The 19906-nt window shown below is 35.9% G+C and overlaps 1 protein-coding gene across 7 annotated transcripts in view; it reads right to left on the reverse strand.

Moving 5' to 3' along the window:
- The window catches only part of PTPRK (protein tyrosine phosphatase receptor type K), a 612930-nt gene that overhangs the window by 455586 nt on the left and 137438 nt on the right, over nucleotides 1-19906 (reverse strand). For all 7 annotated transcript variants that reach the window (NM_001191537.1, XM_024996500.2, XM_059889627.1 and 4 more), the window contains exon 2: nucleotides 14699-14821. In NM_001191537.1, coding sequence (NP_001178466.1) covers nucleotides 14699-14821 — 123 coding nt within the window. The remainder of the gene's footprint in view (nucleotides 1-14698; nucleotides 14822-19906) is intronic.

Raw genomic sequence — 19906 nt, forward strand, 5'->3', positions numbered from 1 at the left:
CGTTTTCCTTATATTAAAAAACAAATTGATCTTAGCAGTTTCAATCTCCTCTTAACAACAGGTTGTAAAATTATTCCTAACTTTCTGTGTAATTTAGCATAGATTTTGTATCTCTTCAGGTAATTTCTTTGGTGCATTAAACTGATTTTATTATGGTTTTGATATTAAAAACAAACACAACTTCATAGAATCTATTTTTATTTTTAAATACTAAATATTAATAGAAATCAATATAAATATTATGGTAATAAATATTAATATATGTAATATTAAAATATTGATATTATCCCTTGTCCTCAGTCACCTATGCTGCTATCTTAGTCAAGTGCTGTGCTCAGTCAGTCGGTCGTGTCCAACTCTTTGCAATCCCATGGACTGTAGCCTCTGTCCATGCAGATTCTCCAGGTAAGAATACTGGAGTGGATTGCCATGCCCTCCTCCAGGGGATCGTCCCTACCCAAGGATCAAACCCAGGTCTCCTGCATTGCAGGCAGATTCTTTACCTTCTGAGCCACTAGGGAAGCCCTAGTTAAGTGACTAATCTGCATTAATTCTTTAGATTCTGCCTGCATGCTAAGACTCTGAATTCAGAAAAATAAAAATTTCAAAAAACCTTTGCTCATAAACTGTGAAGTTTCCTAAAGGGCTTTGTGCTATGCCAAATGGCTTCAGCTGTGTCCAACTCTTTGCAATTCTATGAACCATAGCCCACCAGGCTTCTCTGTCCCAGGGATTCTGCTGGCAAGGCTACTGGAGTGGGTTGCCGTGCCCTCTTCCAGGGATCTTCCCAACCCAGGGATCGAACCTGCATCTCCAAAGTCTCCCACGTTGGTAGGCAGGCTCTTTACTGCTGCTGCCAAAAGGACTTTGCACAAACACAAAGATTTGTTCCCTTAATTTGTGAGACCATAGAAACTAAAAATAATTGTTTGGCATGCTCCATACATTTTAGCTATTTTTTCTGTTGTTCTTTTTAACAAGAATTACCTTTGGAGAGTATGTTCATAACGGGGAATTGGTTAAAAAAAAAAAAGTTAAAAAAACTAGGCAAAAGAATGACTACATATTCTTCACTCAAGGAGCAGCTAATTTTTTAACTGTATGTACTTTTGTTCGATTCACTATTCATTACTGATTAAGACATTTTATAAATCTGTGAGAGAAGATGTTAACTTGCAGAAAGCTCATGGCAATACAAATGAGATTTTAAAGAGCAAATAAATTTTGTCTAGTAGAGTAGCATATGATTTCTGTTTGGTAGTAAAGATAACCTCAAAGGTTTCAGATGTATTACCCTGTTAGACATTAACTTATTTAGTATAAAATTAGGAATCTTACTACAGCACTCTTTTCATGCCTATAAATGCTTCCCTTGTTCCTAAAATCTTTTGAACAAGCCTTACCATCCTCCTGGCTTCTACATTAATCAATTAATATATCTTTAGCATATGTTCATCTACATTATAACTTTTGAGTTTTTATAAAGTATATTAATTTATTTCTTCTATGTCATAAGAAAACAAGAGAGAATATAAAATCCCTCAATAGTAATAATTGCAGGTCTGACTCTTTGCGACCCCATGAACTAGTCCATGGAATTCTTCACGCCAGACTACTGGAGTGGGTAGCCTTTCCTTTCTCCAGGGGATCTTCCCAACCCAGGGATCCAACCCAGGTCTCCCACATTGCAGGTGGATTCTTTACCAACTGAGCCACAAGTGAAGTCCAGATAACTGAAATAGGGCAGGAAGATTTTCCACTTCTCAAGTTACAGATACAGTAAATGCTTTGAAATCAAGGAAAAAGGCTCTCAGTGCATTAGAGAATATCATGTTGCTATGATAATTGCTTTATTTGTCCACTCTTCTAAATGTCACAGCTTCTGAATTCTACTACCTATATCCCTTTCCTACTATATCTGCATCAAATAGTTCTGTAATGGCATTGTTGTTACCTACCCAGTATCCTCCCCATCTTTATTCCATTACAACCTGTCTAGCAACAAGATCCAGAGAAGGCAATGGCACCCTACTCCAGTACTCTTGCCTGGAAAATCCCATGGATGGAGAAGTCTGGTGGGCTGCAGTCCATGGGGTCACTAAGAGTCGGACACGACTGAGCGACTTCACTTTCACTTTTCACTTTCCTGCACTGGAGAAGGAAATGGCAACCCACTCCAGTGTTCTTGCCTGGAGAATCCCAGGGACAGGGGAGCCTGGTGGGCTGCCGTCTCTGGGGTTGCACAGAGTCGGACACAACTGAGCGACTTAGCAGTAGCAGCAGCAGCAGCAACAAGATCAGAAGAAGCTGGCACTAACTTCAACCTCTGCTCCATCTTGGAGAGGAGTACAGGCTTGAAAGTATCACTCAATCATGTTTTACTCTGCTCACCACTGGTTGGTTTAGACATAGGTATGGGACATGATTTTGGCCAATTAGACAAGAAGATAAATCTGTTGATGGGCATCTCAGAAAAGTTCTTTATGCTGATTAAAAAACAAAAAAACAGACATAATGAAGAGACAACCTCTTTTTTCAGTGTCTGAAATTAATACCTAGAATAGCTACAGATCTTATACCCATGAGGGGAGCAAGCCTGAGGTTAAAAGATAACCTTAACAGTAGAGGAACTGAGAGACAAAAGAACCTGGAACCTCAAGGACATCACTTAATTAGCAATCCTGGTCTTCCTCTTGTGTGAAAGCAGCTTTCTTTATTTATGATTCAAAGACATTTTGACTTGGGCTCTCTACCATCTGGAGCTGGAGAAAACATGAGAGAGAAGCTTTGCCATACTTTCAAGTCAGCCCTGAAGCTTTTTTTCTTCTGTAGTCTCTAAAGGAAGGATCTGTACTCCAGTTTGTTTACAGAGAGGTCAAAAGTGAGATCTTTATGCTATATCTGTTTATACTTGAATTCCCAGTCTTGAGTTTCCCAAGACATGAAACCTCTGAAAATTTACTTGGCCTCGCTGAACCTCAGTTCCCTCATCTAAAAGATGTGTTAATACATACCTAGAAAGGCTTTTATGGAATTTAAGTGAAATGACATGTAAAAATGCCTAAGTGGTCAGAAGAGCATTTTTTAAAAATTATCCATTAAGTCTACCCTAGCTTGGATAAAAACCATGCACTCAAAATATAATTTTTTTTTTAAATAGCCATATTTGCCATTCCACTTTTCTATTTAATCCACCAACTATTTCAGAACTAGGGGAGGAAGAGAGGAACAGAAATATATAATTTACTTGATAAAATTTGTAGAATTGTCCTACCTTAGTCCATAAACTACAAGAAGCAAGTCAGTGTATCTTTTTAATCTACATCCCCAGGTGAAGATTTCATGATGCTGCTGGCATTTATAAGTTGTCACGTGCTCTTAATGTATAAAACATCTCACTTCTATTATAACAAGGGAATAATAATTTAATTATTATAATAACTAAATAATCAATAATTTCCTCTTTCAAGGAGGGGGAAAGGTCTGTCAACATACTCTCGACATATACAAGGTTGAAAACTGACAATCTTCGAAGATATTCAAAGCATCTTTTTAATGTAATGATAAATATATACACATAGCTCTGTATTTTTTACAACATTAACTATAGGAGAAAATTAACATCACATATCTTTAAATAACCTCTAATTTAATCACTTAGATTTCATTGCTTTTTTGTGTGTAATTTGTTTCCCCTGGCATTCTAATGTTTGAAGACAAAGCTTTGAAGCTGAGAATGTCTAAAAGAGTTCTTTAGCCATCATGAGGCAAGTTTATTTTTGGAGAGGGACGGATAAGGTCATAAGTGTATTTTCAGTCTTTCTCCCCTCCAAGGAAAAGTAATTTTGTTTCCTTAGACCATGTATTGATTTTAAGGCACATGTTAAAGATGACTGGATAGTCTTTGAAATTACTCTGTATTCGTACCCCTAATTCATTTAGGAGATTGGAAGTTCTCTAACACTGACACCAATATTAATTTCTTTTCTTTTTTTTAAATACTGACCTGTTTTCTCCCCCTGAGATATACAGAGACATATCTAACTCAGATACATTACGTACCTGAAATAACAGGAAAATATTCCTGTCTCAGCATGCCACTTCTGTCCACTGTAATTTAGACATTCTTCACGCTGCATTTATGTGCACAAGGGTAACAGTACTTACATTAAAAACCTGCCCTCATGAAGTAGCTCACCCTTCACAGGGTCCATTACAGCCTTTCACTCTCTGACCCTGCACTGCCTCCGATTCCTACTGTTTTTAATAAGCAACTCAAATGTGGTAAACTATCTTCTCTGTGCTGAGGGCAAAAGCACCAACAGACACATGATAATATGGTTTGGAAGAGCATGTTGAAATAAGCCCATAATTCAGGTCCGAAAATATCCTATTGCAAACAATGTCTTAAAACTATTTTCAAACCCTAATTTTTAGTCTGAGTTCTTTAGTCCAAAATTTTTCCTTCTACCATAAATGTTCTAATGAGACAGCAGATAATATATATGTTTCCAAGGTTTTGCTTAGACAGCCATGCAGCAAGTGTTCATCAAATAACTAAAAATAACATACAGGTAAGTCAAAGAAAGGTCAGCTCCTCTTACTAGTGGGTGAGAATACCATGAGGAAATCCCAAAGCTCAACTGCAATTCCAAACAGCAAGTCTCAGACTCCACTTCATGTGAAGATTAAGAGACAGTCATTTCAAGCTTTTAAATTTTGGGAAAAAACAGGACCTAGACAAAGTTGTAGGAAAACATTGTGGAATAAACCTAATACATAGCTCCTTTTATAGGGGATTTAAAGATGCAAGACCAAGTGAAGAAAATACATCAGCTACACCACAATTTATCAAGAAGGATAGCACTGTAGCAAGAATAATTGTGATATTAGTCAGATAGACCCAACTTCAAATTTGATCCCTAAGCAGCTTTAAGCAAGTTATTCACTCCACTTATCTCTAAACTGTCACTAATTTTCAGGGTCCACATGAGGATTAAAAATATATATCATGTCCCTGGTATAGTAGGAACCCAGTAAACTACCAATAAGTCATAGCCAATGGGAGCAGGCTTATCTGAAGTGCTGAATGTGCATTTAACTATTTAAAGCTGTCCTTTGGAATGTTACTTCCGTAAGTATTTCTTGGAGAAGCCATTTTGATGGAACTGGGTGATGGAGAAAGGGGTAGGGTAGGGATGTTAGGGAGTACAAAGCAAGCAAGTTCTGGGACCATGGCTCTTAGTTATCAATTTTACATATTTGAGTGCTGAGAAGTACTGCTTTCAAAAAGAGAACTCTACTATTTTTTTTTTTTAATCTAAAAATCAAATGATTTTGATGCATAGCCTTCTAGTTTTAAACTGAGGGTTTTAGACTCTGTCCCTTTCTTAGACTCTATTGCCTGTATTCAATACTTACAGTATTTCCATCTGTTTTAATGAACTAACGTTAAGTTATTCTCTTATCCTTTCCTTCTCTCTCCTTGCCACCCTTCCCTTCTTCTCTCCACTATAAACCCTCTCTCAAGTGGTGCTTAAGACAACTGCAAGGTCCACAACACAGTATCTTTGCTAGTATTAACAGACAATAATAACCAGACGGCAAACAGAATAAACCAACATTTTGGCCTGATTTGCTTTATCCTCTAACATAAACAAAACTAGCTGTAACACTTAACCAACATTACATGCACATAACTTTATTCTACCACTTTCTGCCATATTTTGACTCTGACAGATTTGATATCAAATAATTCTGTTAACTCAGATATGTGAGAATTTAGCAATTATGATCTTGTAGAAACACATGCCTTATTATCAACTGTCATAAGAGGGTGATTGCAAGGCTACCCACTCATTTTAATGAGTGATTAAGGTTCCCAATGAGACAGACTATCGACTACAAACAGTAAGACAACACAAAAACTCCCTTGAAATTTCTTAGATATATTAAAATGTGATATACTGAATAACTAGTATTATTTAGTAAGTTGTGAGTAAGTCTTTACCTAGAAAACTAAGGGACTATTGCTATATAGAAAAATCTAGCTGAAATTGTGTTAGTTAACAAATATTATTATTTAAATATAATATTTCATTTGTTTTTCCCTATATGATACAATGTCAGAAGAAAACCAGGCACAAAATCATGAGACCTATGCATGCTCACTATTGAATACAAAAAACATTTAGTCTCTTCAAATAAATATGTGAAGAAGACAAAACTTATTTTAACAACCTGGCTAATTATTTGTATTTATAAACTCTTGGATAAAAGAAATTTAAAAAAAAGATACACTCTTCCAAAAATAATAAATGAATTTACAGGCACATTTATTAGTATTGTTCAGTATTCATTCTTCTCTGTGTAATGCCATTTGCTCTCTAAATTTCAGTCTGAGGATTTGACAAGGGGGAAGAATTGATACTTAGTTGGGCTTTTAAACTATTGAATCACAACCTCACTAAGCTTTATAACCTAGGAGGAATGGTTTCTTTCTTCAACCTTCAGATTAATTTATTAACAAAGGGCTTTTATTTTTGTGATAGACAGACATAAACAGATACTTAGATAGACAGAATGTGTGCATTTTACAGAAGGGACTCTGCATAGTGATTTACATTATCATCGGGGAAAAGTACTAGACTGAAGGTAGAATACAGCATAGCATAATTTTAAACTGTCAGATGAGTACTCTAGAGACTCTAAACTAAAATTTAATTAGTCATTTTACAAAACCTGTTAAAAGGAAAAAGGAGTCATAATTACAGATGAAGATAAATTTATTGAGATGTCAATCACAATGTCTATGCTCGGATCTAGGTCAGAACATGTAGCAAAATGGTCCAGTGAATTCGTTTCATGATGTCATAAGTAGACAGGAACATCTGACAAGGTCAAGAATACAGATGTATTTGAGATCGAAGAACAATTTCTACTTCCCTGCAACACCTCTCATTCTTTATGGATTAGATTTTTATAGCCTAGATTTTTAAGGAGTAGAAGATTGGAATTAATTTGACTAGTAAAAGACAAAAGAAAAAGAGAGAGATCCTTAAAACGAGCTCCTTCTTGGTAGTATTAACAATATTTAAAATTAAAACCAAAATAAATAGATGAAATCATTTATGAAAGCAAAAGCTAAATATTATTAAGTATATGAAGATCTTCTAATTACATTAAAATCTGAACTGAATGTAATGATTGAGAAGTAAGGTATTTTTAATTCAATTAATTTTAAAGCAAGAGGGAGACGTTTTTTGTTTAATGCTTGACCAAAATATTTTAAACCACATTATATAAGTTGACATTTTCCCTAAGTAAAATGAAATAGTGTCTTGGAAAACCAAAGATGAAAAATATGATTTATGTTCATGAGGACATTATAGTTTGGTGGAGAAAAGGAGATATTTTAAAGTATTATAACAGCCTGCAATTGAAGCATGTACCAGGTACAGTGGACAGCATATCTGAAAAGTGAGGACAGAAGAAATATATAAAAACTCCATGCCAGCCAGGAGAATCTTCCCAAAGCAGATAGAACTTGAGCAGACATAGTAAGAATGGGTAGGAGTCTGATGAATGGATAAACAGATAATTGCCTAAACAGAGGAAAGGAAACATATTAATACAAAGGCTCAGAGATGTCAAAGAGCATATTATCTTTGAATGTGGGAAAAGGGATAAAGGTTGGTGAGGGAAAAAAAAAAGGAGTTTGAACCCATTTGAGGTATCCTATTATATATTTTCATTCTAATCTGTAACATCTTTTAATTCTTTGTCTAGTTTCCCCAAAGTATCCTTGTGAGCTGTGATTTTATTTATTCTACTTCTTGGCATTTTCTATTAACATATAAGACATATAGAGAAAAGAACACAACTCATAATTATACACTTCAATGATTTTTCAATTTCAGCTTATCTGTGAATAAACCATGTAGATCAAGAAAGATTGTGTTACCAGTATCCAGAAATCTCCTTCCTGTCACCTTCCAAGCACTAACCACTCCCCACCCCTCCAGGTCCTTCTGTTAGGTAAATAATATCCTGACTTCTAATATCATCAATTTGTTTTGCCTGTTTTTGAAATTTACATAAATAAAAGTACATACCCTTTTGTGTTTAGTTTCTTTCCCTCAAGATTATGTGTGTAAAATTCATTCATATCATATATAGCAACAGTTTGTTCATTTACATTGCAACATTATGTGGATTTATCAGGATTTTATTCATTGCACTGTTGACAGACATTTGAATTGTTTTCAGTTTCGGACTATTTTGGATACTAATGCTGTAAGTGCTCTTGTACACGTTATTTAGAAAACATGTGTACTGAGTCCTGCTGGGCTGATACTCCATGGGTCTTCCGGGAAATTAGGCTGTACAAAATGGTTATACAGATTGATACTTGACCAAAGTTCAGTACATGAAGACTTTCACTTGCTCCATACTCTCACCAACACTTGAAATTTTAATTTTCATCCTCTTGCTCCATGTGTTGTAGCTTCTTCGTGTTGTGGCTTTAATTTGTATTCCTTTGATGTAAGAGTTGAGCAGGTACTCTCATTTTCATATGATTTTTTGGCCATTAGGATATACTCATTTTTTTTGCATGCTATTTTAAATGTCCTACACTGGCCTTTCAATCACCATCATTATCAGCTGACAAAGGCAGCTTTGCTGAAGAACACTTTAAGCAATCATTAACAGCATTATGTCTTCAAACAAAAAGAAGTAATTTTCTTTTCTACTCATCTTCATTCTTTTAGTATCTAATCTATTTATTCTCTCTTATCTCTTCCCTGCTACCTTTTTATGACAAAAAGATCAACAAACAGATGCCAATTAACAATGTCCAAGTATTGTAAAGAGAGTCCAATAACAAGATTGTTGACAAGGGATTAATTTCCAAAATATGCAAACAACTCATGCAGCTCAATATTTAAAAAACAAATGATCCAATAAAAAAAAAAATGGCCAGAAGATCTAAATAGACGTTTGTCCAAAGAAGACATACAGATAACTAAAAAGCACATGAAAAGATTCTCAACATCAATAATTAGTGGAGAAATTAAAATCAAAACTGCAAAAAGGTATTACCTCACACCAGTCAGAATGGCCATCGTCAATAAATCTACATGCAATAAATGATGGAGAGGGTGTGAAAAGAAGGGAACCCTCCTACACTGTTGGTGGGAATGTAAATTGGTATAGTCACTATGGAGAACAATACGGAAGTTCCTTAAAAAAAACAGAAAATAAAGCTACTATATGATCCAGCAATCCCACTCTTTAGCATATACCTTGAGAAAATAATAATTTAGAAAGATACACGCACCACAATGCTCACTGCAGTGCTACTTACAATAGCCAGGACATGGAAATAACCTAAATGCCCATCAGTCAACAGAGGAATGGATAAAGAAGATGTGGTACATATTCAGTGGAATATTTTTCAGTGAATAAAAACAAAATAGTGTCATCTGCAGCACAATGGATGGACCTAGATAGGGATTATCATATAGAGTGAAGAATTCAGACAGAGAAAGACAAATATAATATTGTTCATATCTGAAACCTAAAAAAGGGTACAAATAAACATGTATCAAAACAGAAAAAGAGTTACAGATGTAGAAAACAAAGTGCGTAAGAGAGGGAGGGATAAATTGGGAGACTGGGGTTGATATACACACATTATATTTATAAAATAGTTGTATAGCGCAGGGAACTCTTATCAATACTCTGTAATGGTCTATGTGGGAAAAGAATCTAAAAAAGACTGAATATATGTACATGTATGCGTGCATGCATGCTAAATACCATTGTTTCAGTGGTATACAACTCTTTGGGGCCCTACTGACTGTAGTCCACCAGGCTCCTCTGTCCATGGGATTCTCCAGACAATACTGGAGTGGGTTACCATGCCCTCCTCCAGGGGATCTTTTTGACCTGGGAATCGAACCCACATCTCTTTTTACATCTTCTGCAATGACAGGCAAGTTCTTTACCACTAGCAGCACCTGGGAAGCCATATGTACATGTATATGTATATGTGAATGGAAATGTATATACACTGAGTTGGACAAAAAGTTCATTTGGATTTTTCTGTAGCACGCACACTCAGTTGCTAAGACATGTCTGACTCTTTGCAGCCCTCCAGACTCCCCTCTCCATGGAATTTTCCAAGCAAGAATACTGGAGTGGGTTGCCATTTCCTCCTCCAGGGGATCTTGCCAACCCAGGGATGTCTCCTGCATTGGCAAGTGGATTCTTCACCACTGCGCCAACTAGGCATCTTACAGAAACACCCAAAAACTAATTTTTTGGCCAATCCAGAATATGTATAACTGATTCACTTAGCTATATACCTGAAACTAACTCAACATTGGAAATCAACTATACTCTATTTTTTTTTTAATGTTTTAAATAGTTCCATGGGGAAAAAAAATGTTTGCATCAGAGACTCAGCCTTACTTTTGGGCTGCTATATGTTTGAGTTTTCTCATTTTTAATAAGTGAGAAAAATAAACATGTCTATTTTAAAATAAATGGATCATTTATAAAATTTTAATAGGCTAAATCTAAGTATCTCCTTTTTTCCAAATTATGAATAATGTTCAGTGAGTATTTTAAAGGAATATCAGAGGGAAAATGAAAAAAAAAGTGGTGTAGATGATAAAAAGAGAACAGAAAAAGAAGAACTGATACATAGATACTTTCCTTCAACATCTACAAAAACCAAATACAAATTGCATTTGCAAAAATAAAATGGCCATGATCTTTTTCCCTCCTCTGCATGATTAATTACTTAATGTCCTATTAATTGAAAGATGTGGCTGAATTTCAAACACTTTCATTTTCTGTGCACATCATTCTGTACTGTAACCACCGATTAAGCTGCTCATCAAAGGTGAACCAACAAGGTCATCTGAGCAGTAACTCTTCAGCTATTCATTACCCATCTTCAATGGTAATTAACAATGGTAACATTTCCATAAATCAACATCTTTCTGATTGTTCTCTGATGATAAACAGTCAAAATATGTGCATCCCAGCCCACCCCTTCTACTTTTATATAAAAATTCAGTCTAAATATATCTCAGAGAAAGCGCAGATAAAATATTACAGAAGTTTCTTTAACTAAAATGTACCAGGAAAATAAGGTTATGTACCTTTGAGGGAAAATACAAACCTACAATACACAACTAAATGAGTCTAGAACAAATAACCCAATCAAAAAATGGGCAGAAGATCTAAATAGACATTTCCCCAACGAAGACAAACTGTCAAAAAGCACCTGAAAAAATGCTCAACATCGCTAATTATAGAAATGCAATCAAAACTACTGTGAGGTATCACCTCACACCAGTCAGAATGGCTATCATCAAAAAGTCCACAAACAACAAATACTAGAGAGAGTTTAGAGAAAAGGGAACCCTCATACACTAATGCAAACTGGTACAGCCACTATGGAGAACAGTACGGAGGTTCTTTAAAAAACTAAAAACAGAACCACCATTTGATCCAGCAATCCCACTCCTGGAAATACATCCAGGTAAAACCATAATTCGAAAAGACACACGCAACCCCAATGTTCACTGCAGCATTATTTACAATAGCCAAGCTAAATTTTCATCAAGAAATGAATAGGTAAAGAAGATGTGGTATATATGTACAATGGAATAGTACTCAACCACAAAAATGAAATAATGCCATTTGCAACAACATAAATGGACCTAGAGGTTATCATACTAAGTGAAGTAAGACAGAGAAAGACAAATAACATATGATGTCACTTATATGTGGAATATAAAGAACAATGTTGCAAATGAACTTATTTACAAAACAAAAACAGACTCACAGCCTCAGAAAACAAACTTGCTGTTACCAAAGGGTAAAGTGTGTGTGGGGGTGGGGGGGGCAGTAAATTAGGAGCTTGGGATTAACATATATATATTACTAAATATAAAATAGATAATTAACAAAGACCTACTCTTCAATACAGGGAACTCTACTCAGTATTCTGTTATAACTTATATGGAAAAAGAATCTAAATAAGAATAGATATTTGTGTATGTACAACTAAATCACTTTGTTGTACACCTGAAATTAACTCAATATTGTGTATCAACTATATTTCAATGTAAAATTAAAATTAAAAAAAAATAAAAAGTAAATTTTAAGCATAGCTTGGATGGATTTTCATGAAGTGACCATGCTACCCAGGTCATACATAGAATATTAGCAGCAAGCTAAGAAGACTCTTTGAAACCTCCTTATAGTCATTAACTACACCAAATAAAACATTATCATGGCTTCTATTTTATTGTTTTACCTGTTTTGTTTTAATATTTTAATAAAGGAAATCATAAAGAATGCAAAAATAAATAAATAAGTCTGCTGACAACATAAGGGTCAAATATGAGAAGAAAAGAGTACTAGTTGCCTAGTACCAATTTATTCCTCTGGAAACTATGGCTCAGCTCAGCTACAGAAGTATCCATTTGTCTACCCACCCATGAAAAGTGACAATTTAGAGTAGAAAGCAGATTTAATTCACACTACTCTCAAAGAGTACACCATGGGGTGAAACAGTAAGAAAAATTGAAGTGTATAATATTATGATTAAAACACTGAAACTATATTTTAAAATTTAAATTACTACTAAGAGGCAAATATCTCATCAAACACATATAATATACTATAAAACAATGATGATGTATTATTGCATAGTATATTAATATATTACATTATTAAATATCAGTATATTGTATATTATATATGTGATTATACATAATTATATTCCATATTTTATTTCTAAGTAATAGGAAAGTAATTTACTCTCTTTAGTAAAGTATTTTAAAATTTCTATTTGCAGTTTCAATTTTTCAATTTAATAATATACACACAGAGGTTGACATTAATTCCAAACTAGTCTGGAAATGAAGACACAAATATTAGCCTGCTGGTATATAAAATCAGAGAAGGCGATGGCACCCCACTCCAGTACTCTTGCCTGGAAAATCCCATGGACGGAGGAGCCTGGTAGGCTGCAGTCCATGGGGTCACTAAGAGTCGGACACGACTGAGCGACTTCCCTTTCACTTTTCACTTTCATGCATTGGAGAAGGAAATGGCAACCCACTCCAGTGTTCTTGCCTGGAGAATCCCAGGGACGGGGGAGCCTGGTGGGCTGCCGTCTATGGGGTCGCACAGAGCTGGACACGACTGAAGTGACTTAGCAGCAGCAGCAGTGTACAAAATGGTATGTATATGTTAAGATCCTATGTTATTAATAATTAAGGGAAAACACAATTTGAACTGGCTTAAACAATAAGAAGATGTACTATTTCACAAAACCAAAATGCAAAGGATGTAACAGGATCAAGGTAAAGAAAGCAGGATTCAGCCTTATTTTTCTACAGTCAACTCACAAAAGTCCTCTCCATCTCCATCTCTGTCTAGCCTGTCTCTCCTGAGAGCCAATGGCATGAGATAAGCTCTCTCCCTACCATGAAACAAGAAAGTTTCTCCAGTCTGGTTGTTGCTGTTGTTTAGTCGCCAAGTTGCGTCCAACTCTTTGTGACCCCATGACTGCAGCACATCAGGCCTCTCTGTCCCTCACCATCTCTCGGAGTTTGCCCACATTCAACAGCCATTGCCTCGGTGATGCCATCCAGCCACCTCATCCTCTGACACCCTCTTCTCCTTCTGCTCTCAATCCTTCCCAGCATCAGGGACTTTTCCAATGAGTTAGCTGTTCTCATCAGGTGACCAAAACATTGGAGTTTCAGCTTCAGCATCAGTCTTTCCAATGAATATTTAGGACTGATTTCCTTTAGGATGGACCGGTTGGACCTCCTTGGTGTCCAAGGGACTCTCAGGAGTCTTCTCCAGCATCACAGTTCAAAGGCAACAATTCTTTGGTACTCTGCCTACTCTATGGTCCAGCTCTCACAACCAACCACTGGGAAAGCCTTGACTATATGGACCTTTGTTGGTAGAGCGATGTCTCTGCTTCTCAACACGCTGTCTACGTTTATCTAGGTTCCTGCCAAGAAGCAGCTGTCTTCTGATTTCATGGCTCTGGTCACCATCTGCAGTGATTTTAGACCCCAGGAAGAGGAAATTTGTCACTACTTCCACCTTTTCCCCTTCTATTTGCCATGAAGTAGTGGGGCCGGATGCCATGATCTTAGTTGTTTAACATTTAGTTTTTAAGCCAGCTTTTCCACTCTCCTCCTTCAGCCTCATCAAGAGGTTCTTTAGTTCTTCTTTGCTTTCTGCCATTAAAGTGGTCTGATTACATCAAATCTCATGATTTAATAGAAGAGGTAGTAAGTGAGCTGATCTCACAATGTAGACAGTTTTGAAAGGATTTTGAATGTTCTTTTTATTTTTTTATGTTTGGTTTTATTTCCATTTTGCTTTTTTATTAAACAGGAAAATAAGCACTAATACTTACCTTTTTTCAGGGTCAGAGATAACGAAGATTACAGTGAATTTTCTTGAGGTGCAAAGGATTAGATAAAGTTATTCAAGAAAAGGCAAAGAATCCATTGAGGGTCTTTGATGGGGTCAAGTAGTTTGACCACAGTAGTTTGTTATAACAAATTATTATATTATAACCTAATATAAGAAAATGCTACATATTCCAAAGGGCTTTTCCAACCTCAGTAAGCAGAATGACTCTTACCTTGAGGCATCTCTGGTGGCAGATAATGAGGTTCTTGAGCACTAACATGTACCCATTCAAAGTCATCATATAAATCCTGGTGGTAATCACAAGCTCCAGGACCATCATCAAAAGTACAGCCACCTTAAAGGAGAAAAGAAGAATTACTGTTATATTCTAAACAGTAGATGTGCTGGAAAACACCTTAGATTGCAATGTACATTGTGGTACTCATAAATTTAATAGTAAACAGTATTTCTATCTATTACTACTTTCATTAAATGTTCACATACATTGAAACTTCTATCAGTATCTTGTTTGAATAAGAGATTGATTTGAGCCTCAGAAGTAAGGCTGAGGCACAGATTTTTAAATATGAATAATAGAAGATACATTTAACTATATAAACCACCAGGAATCTAAATAATTTTTAACAGCTTTATCGAGGGGAAGGGAAGGAAGGAAAAGAGTGAAAATTGTCTTTATAAGGCAAGTTCCCCAGGGACTGTAGCCTGACAGACTCCTCTGTCTATGGAATTTTTGAGGCAAGAATACTGGAGTGAGTTGCCTCCAGTATACATTTTCTTCTTCAGGGGATCTTCTCCACCCAGGGATCGAACCCGGGTCTCCTGTGGCTCCTGCACTGGCAGGCAGATTCTTTATCACCTGAGCTACCTGGGAAGTCCCACAATATCTAAGTTTTACCAAATTTCTTGCTTTAAAAGAACACTTTGAAATCTAGTCATAATAGCAAACGAAATACTTAAACTTTTATAAGGTCTAAAGTGCTTGTGGTCAGTGAAACACGCTTCCATACTTTATTTAGATTACTTTCATACACAATTATGACACAAAAGTGGGGAAAAACTGAATGAAGCATAAACCGGATCAGATTAACCTACCATCCCTCTCAGCACCTTCACTTTATTTAATAACCTCTTTTTTAAAAAATGGAGGTGGCCTTTCCCCTTTACATCAGTCATTTTTCCTGGCTTTATTTTCTGGGGTAATTTCATGGCAGAAGAATAATTACTTTTGCATCTCAGACTGCATATACAGGCAGACACAACTCAACATATTTCACTTATTCAATTCATGAAAATCAGAACTGGCCTATATATCTAATCTTGAATGAAAATGGATTAGAACTAATGAAAATCCAGCAGTGGATTTAATGAGAAAAACCAATAACCTGTCTCCTTTCAAGTAGCTTTTTTGTTTAGTTTCCATGGGGATCCTTGTGAAGAAACTCTGAATTCTCTGACTAAAAGCAGGCTAGAGGGGCCGTTAAACTTTAGGCCTATAAATTCTCAGTAAATGAAGAATTCATTTCCCTCATCAAAAGTTTATCAATTTGAGAATAAAAGTTATATTTCTCACCAATGACAGAGACAAGCCAGTGTTATAGGCAAAAAACGCAGTCAGAAATGTTCAGATCACACTATGGCCTGAGCAATCTTTATCAAAAGTGGAATACGACTTGGGTATCCCCAAATCACTCTTATGGCCACATCAATCCTTTACAATAACAAAATTTCAGCAGGTTGAAGTCTTAATACTGTCATTTAAATACGCCTAAAATAGCCTTTATATAAATGCTGTCATGAAAAATGATGTACTTTTTAATTTAAAATTAATCAGTGAAAAGAGGTTGTTAGGAAATGAATCTTTCCATAGCAATGGGAAAGTTTGTCTCAACATATAATTTGCTATCATGACCCTAAAATGACTTACTGCTTTGCAACACATACCTTCAGGGCCTTCACTGCCCATTGTAATAGTATGAGTGACTTCCATATATAAATTTAAACTACCAGTGGAACCTACATTGGCACATTTAGAAGACAAATGGCCTTAATTGCTGTCCTTCATGGCCATTGTTAATTTTAGCCTCCAGGATTCTTATTAGCAATAACAACTAAGTGTAGCTATACAAAATAAGTGGGTCAACCCTTGTTATTTGTTGCACATCACTGCCATATTAGTCAAGAATCTTAGGAAAAGTTCCTGGTCCATCTGACTTGGGTGATAAAAGAATTGTCTTTAAGATAATTTTTTATTTTGTAATTTACAATAAGTTCTAATCTAAGAAGTACAATATATCTATGCATTACATAGGTAGCATAGGAATTAATCTTTGGTAAAAGATGTTTATTGGAGAAGGAAATGGCAACCCACTCCAGTGTTCTTGCCTGGAGAATCCTAGGGACGGGGGAGCCTGGTGGGCTGCCGTCTCTGGGGTTGCACAGAGTTGGACACAACTGAAGCTACTTAGCAGCAACTTAGCAGCAGCAAAAGATGTTTATCAATCTTTTTGTAAAGAATTTTGAAGTTCAAGGTTAAGAACTAATACAGTATACTGGACTAGATAATAAGAAATACCAAAAATACTATTCCTGGCCTGATGAATGGAATGGACGGACATGAGTGGGAAAGTGTATATATATAAAATACAGTATGTTACAAGGGATCATGGGTTTCCCTGGTGGCCCGGTGGTAAAGAATCCATCTGTCAATATAGGAGATGCAGGTTCAATTCCTGGGTGGGGAAGATCCCCTGGAGAACACAATGGCAACCCACTCCAGAATTCTTGACTGGGAATTCCCATGGACAGAGGAGACTAGCAGGCTAAAGTCCATGGGGTTGCAAAAGAGTTGGCCATGACAGCAACTAAAGAACAACAACAAGGGATCATAATAGTATGACCAAAGCCACAAAGAACACAAATGACAAATGAATTGGCTGCCTATACCTGAGTTGGTTTCGGAAGGCTTCATGCCTATAAAAATGAGTAAGGATGTGCCAGGCCAGAATGCAATTAGAGAAAAAGCAAAAGCAAGGGCATAACAAATCTAAAGGAACAGGAGATGCTGAAGAATCTCAATTCTGTGTAATGAGAATGAAAAGCATTCAGGGACAAAAAACTAAATATGAGATTTTCAGACACCATAAAATATTTAGGGCTTAGTCTATCATTGTATGAAGTCATTAAAGGGTTTCATCCAGGAGTATGATCCAGTTCAAGGCACATTAATAATAATGATAACAAAAATAACACTCCAGAAGCTATGTGAAGTTTAAAGAGTAATGGGGGAAAATGTCTGTAGATAACTTGGTTTAACCTTACAACAGACAGCACTTAATGTAACTAGAGCTAACTTTGCATAACCTTAGTTTACCTTTAAGGCTCACTAGACTAAAAACAAAGTCTTCTTTAATACATCGTCTTCTACACACATGTCCCTCTGTTTAAGACATTTTTATATATAGTATTATGACCTATTTAAAAGAGAGATCTTAGCAAGGCTCTAATTCATAAATAAAACCTAACGTACAAACTCAAAGCTCCACTGAGCTAGACAAAAGGAGGCAACACTGAAATGATGTTCAAGAAATTTACTTAGGCAGAGAGGATGAAAAATGAACAAGGAAACACCTTACATTTTCGGTTTTTGTGTTTGCTGCTGGTGACAGGACTGCGAGTAGAAGCAAAACCATTTCAGTGAAATGACAACCGCAAGTTCCTCGACCCTCGGAGGAAAATTACTTCTGAAGAGCCATTTCACAGATTGCTAATTCCTCTATGCCAGTCAGCCAGCTAAGGTACAGATGTGTCACACAATGGCCTGCTTCCACTGGCACAACCCATTTGTGGGGCATTGCAAGCTGTTCCTCTGAAAATAAAAATCAAGCTAATCTAGACTTGCCTAAATTTCTTTCCATTCCCACTGAAAGGATGTGTACTAACATTAAATACAAAAATATAAAAAATTAAAATATTCCTCTCTGGAAAATTATATTGCCTAAACATCTAGAATTTAGAGAGATTCTTGAGTGTTTATTTAAACAGATGGTGATGGCTCTATGAGGCAGTATGGAAACAGAGACCCTTTCTGTGAAATCGTATAAGAATCAAAGTGTGTGTGCTAAGTCACTTCAGTCGTGTCCGACTCTGTGTGACCCTATGGACTGTAGCCTGCCAAGCTTCTCTGTCCATGGGATTCTCCAAGCAAGAACACTGGAGTGGGTTGCCATGTCCTCCGCCAGGGGATCTTCCTGACTCCAGGACTGAACCGCATCTCCTACGTTTCCTGCATTGGCGGGCAGGTTATTTACCACTAGTGCCACCGGGGAAGCCTGAGAGTAGGAATATTAAATTCAAATACTTTCTGATATCAAAACTTTCCATAAAACTCAGGGTCAGGTTAATTTAGAACCAAGTTGAGTTGGAGAAAAATAAAAAGTCAGTAGTCCCCCAGACAACTCTGAACATTTTATGGAGGACATTTTTTCAAAAGCCATTGTACTATGACCTTCCACATCCACCCCTTCAAAGCATCTATGAAGTCTTAATTTTCTGACTGAAGTAAATAGCAAGAAACAAATAGAATTATATTTCATGGTTCTTTACTATTTGTAAAGAAAAAGCCTCATTTAGCTAAAGATAGAGGCCATTTTAGTTTTTATTTTCTTAAGTTGGAATACACAGGGTTCTGAAAAGAGAAAAAGTTCTAGATAAAATATGTTGGCAAAATGCAATATTATAAATACTGTTGTTTATGACCCTCAAAAATGGACAAATTAATATTTTCCAATTGTGAATTAAACTGTGATACACAAATTTGCTCATGTAAGTGACCACCAACTTTGAAATAATCAACCCTCCATTAAGAAATAATCTTTCCTCCATTAAGAAACAATCTATCCTCCAAAGAAAGGGTAATATGTGTCACATTAGGTCACATGCAATACTAAATCAAACTAGCTTTGAATAGATGATCTGTATCTATGCTAATCAAAACCATAATATATTTTTACTGGTATAAGCCCCAAAATGCATTACAAAGAAGCCAATATGTTTCACAGAAAAAAAAATTCAGAAGAACAGAAAAGTAACTTGTTACTGGATATCTTAAACGTAATTCCACTTATAATCTGAGGCAACATTGTCTATTTCCAGAAAAACAGATTATTGGAAAAGTATAAAAATTGATGCTTTTAAATAAAGTTCATATTTCCTCTGAAACCTACTGGGATATCTTAATAGATTGTTTTTCCCGTTCAACTTTTTGGAATATTGAAGGTACAAAATAAGAATCAACACATCATAATCAGTGTTTAGGAAGTTTATCTCCAACCTAAGGGTAAGCAATGCTTGTTCTCAATTTACGTACAGAAATTCAAATAGGAAAAAAAAATCCAAATAGATGAAAAGGATGAATATCTTC

Source organism: Bos taurus, chromosome 9, assembly GCF_002263795.3.
Source record: "Bos taurus isolate L1 Dominette 01449 registration number 42190680 breed Hereford chromosome 9, ARS-UCD2.0, whole genome shotgun sequence".
NCBI classification, from domain to species: Eukaryota; Metazoa; Chordata; class Mammalia; order Artiodactyla; family Bovidae; genus Bos; species Bos taurus.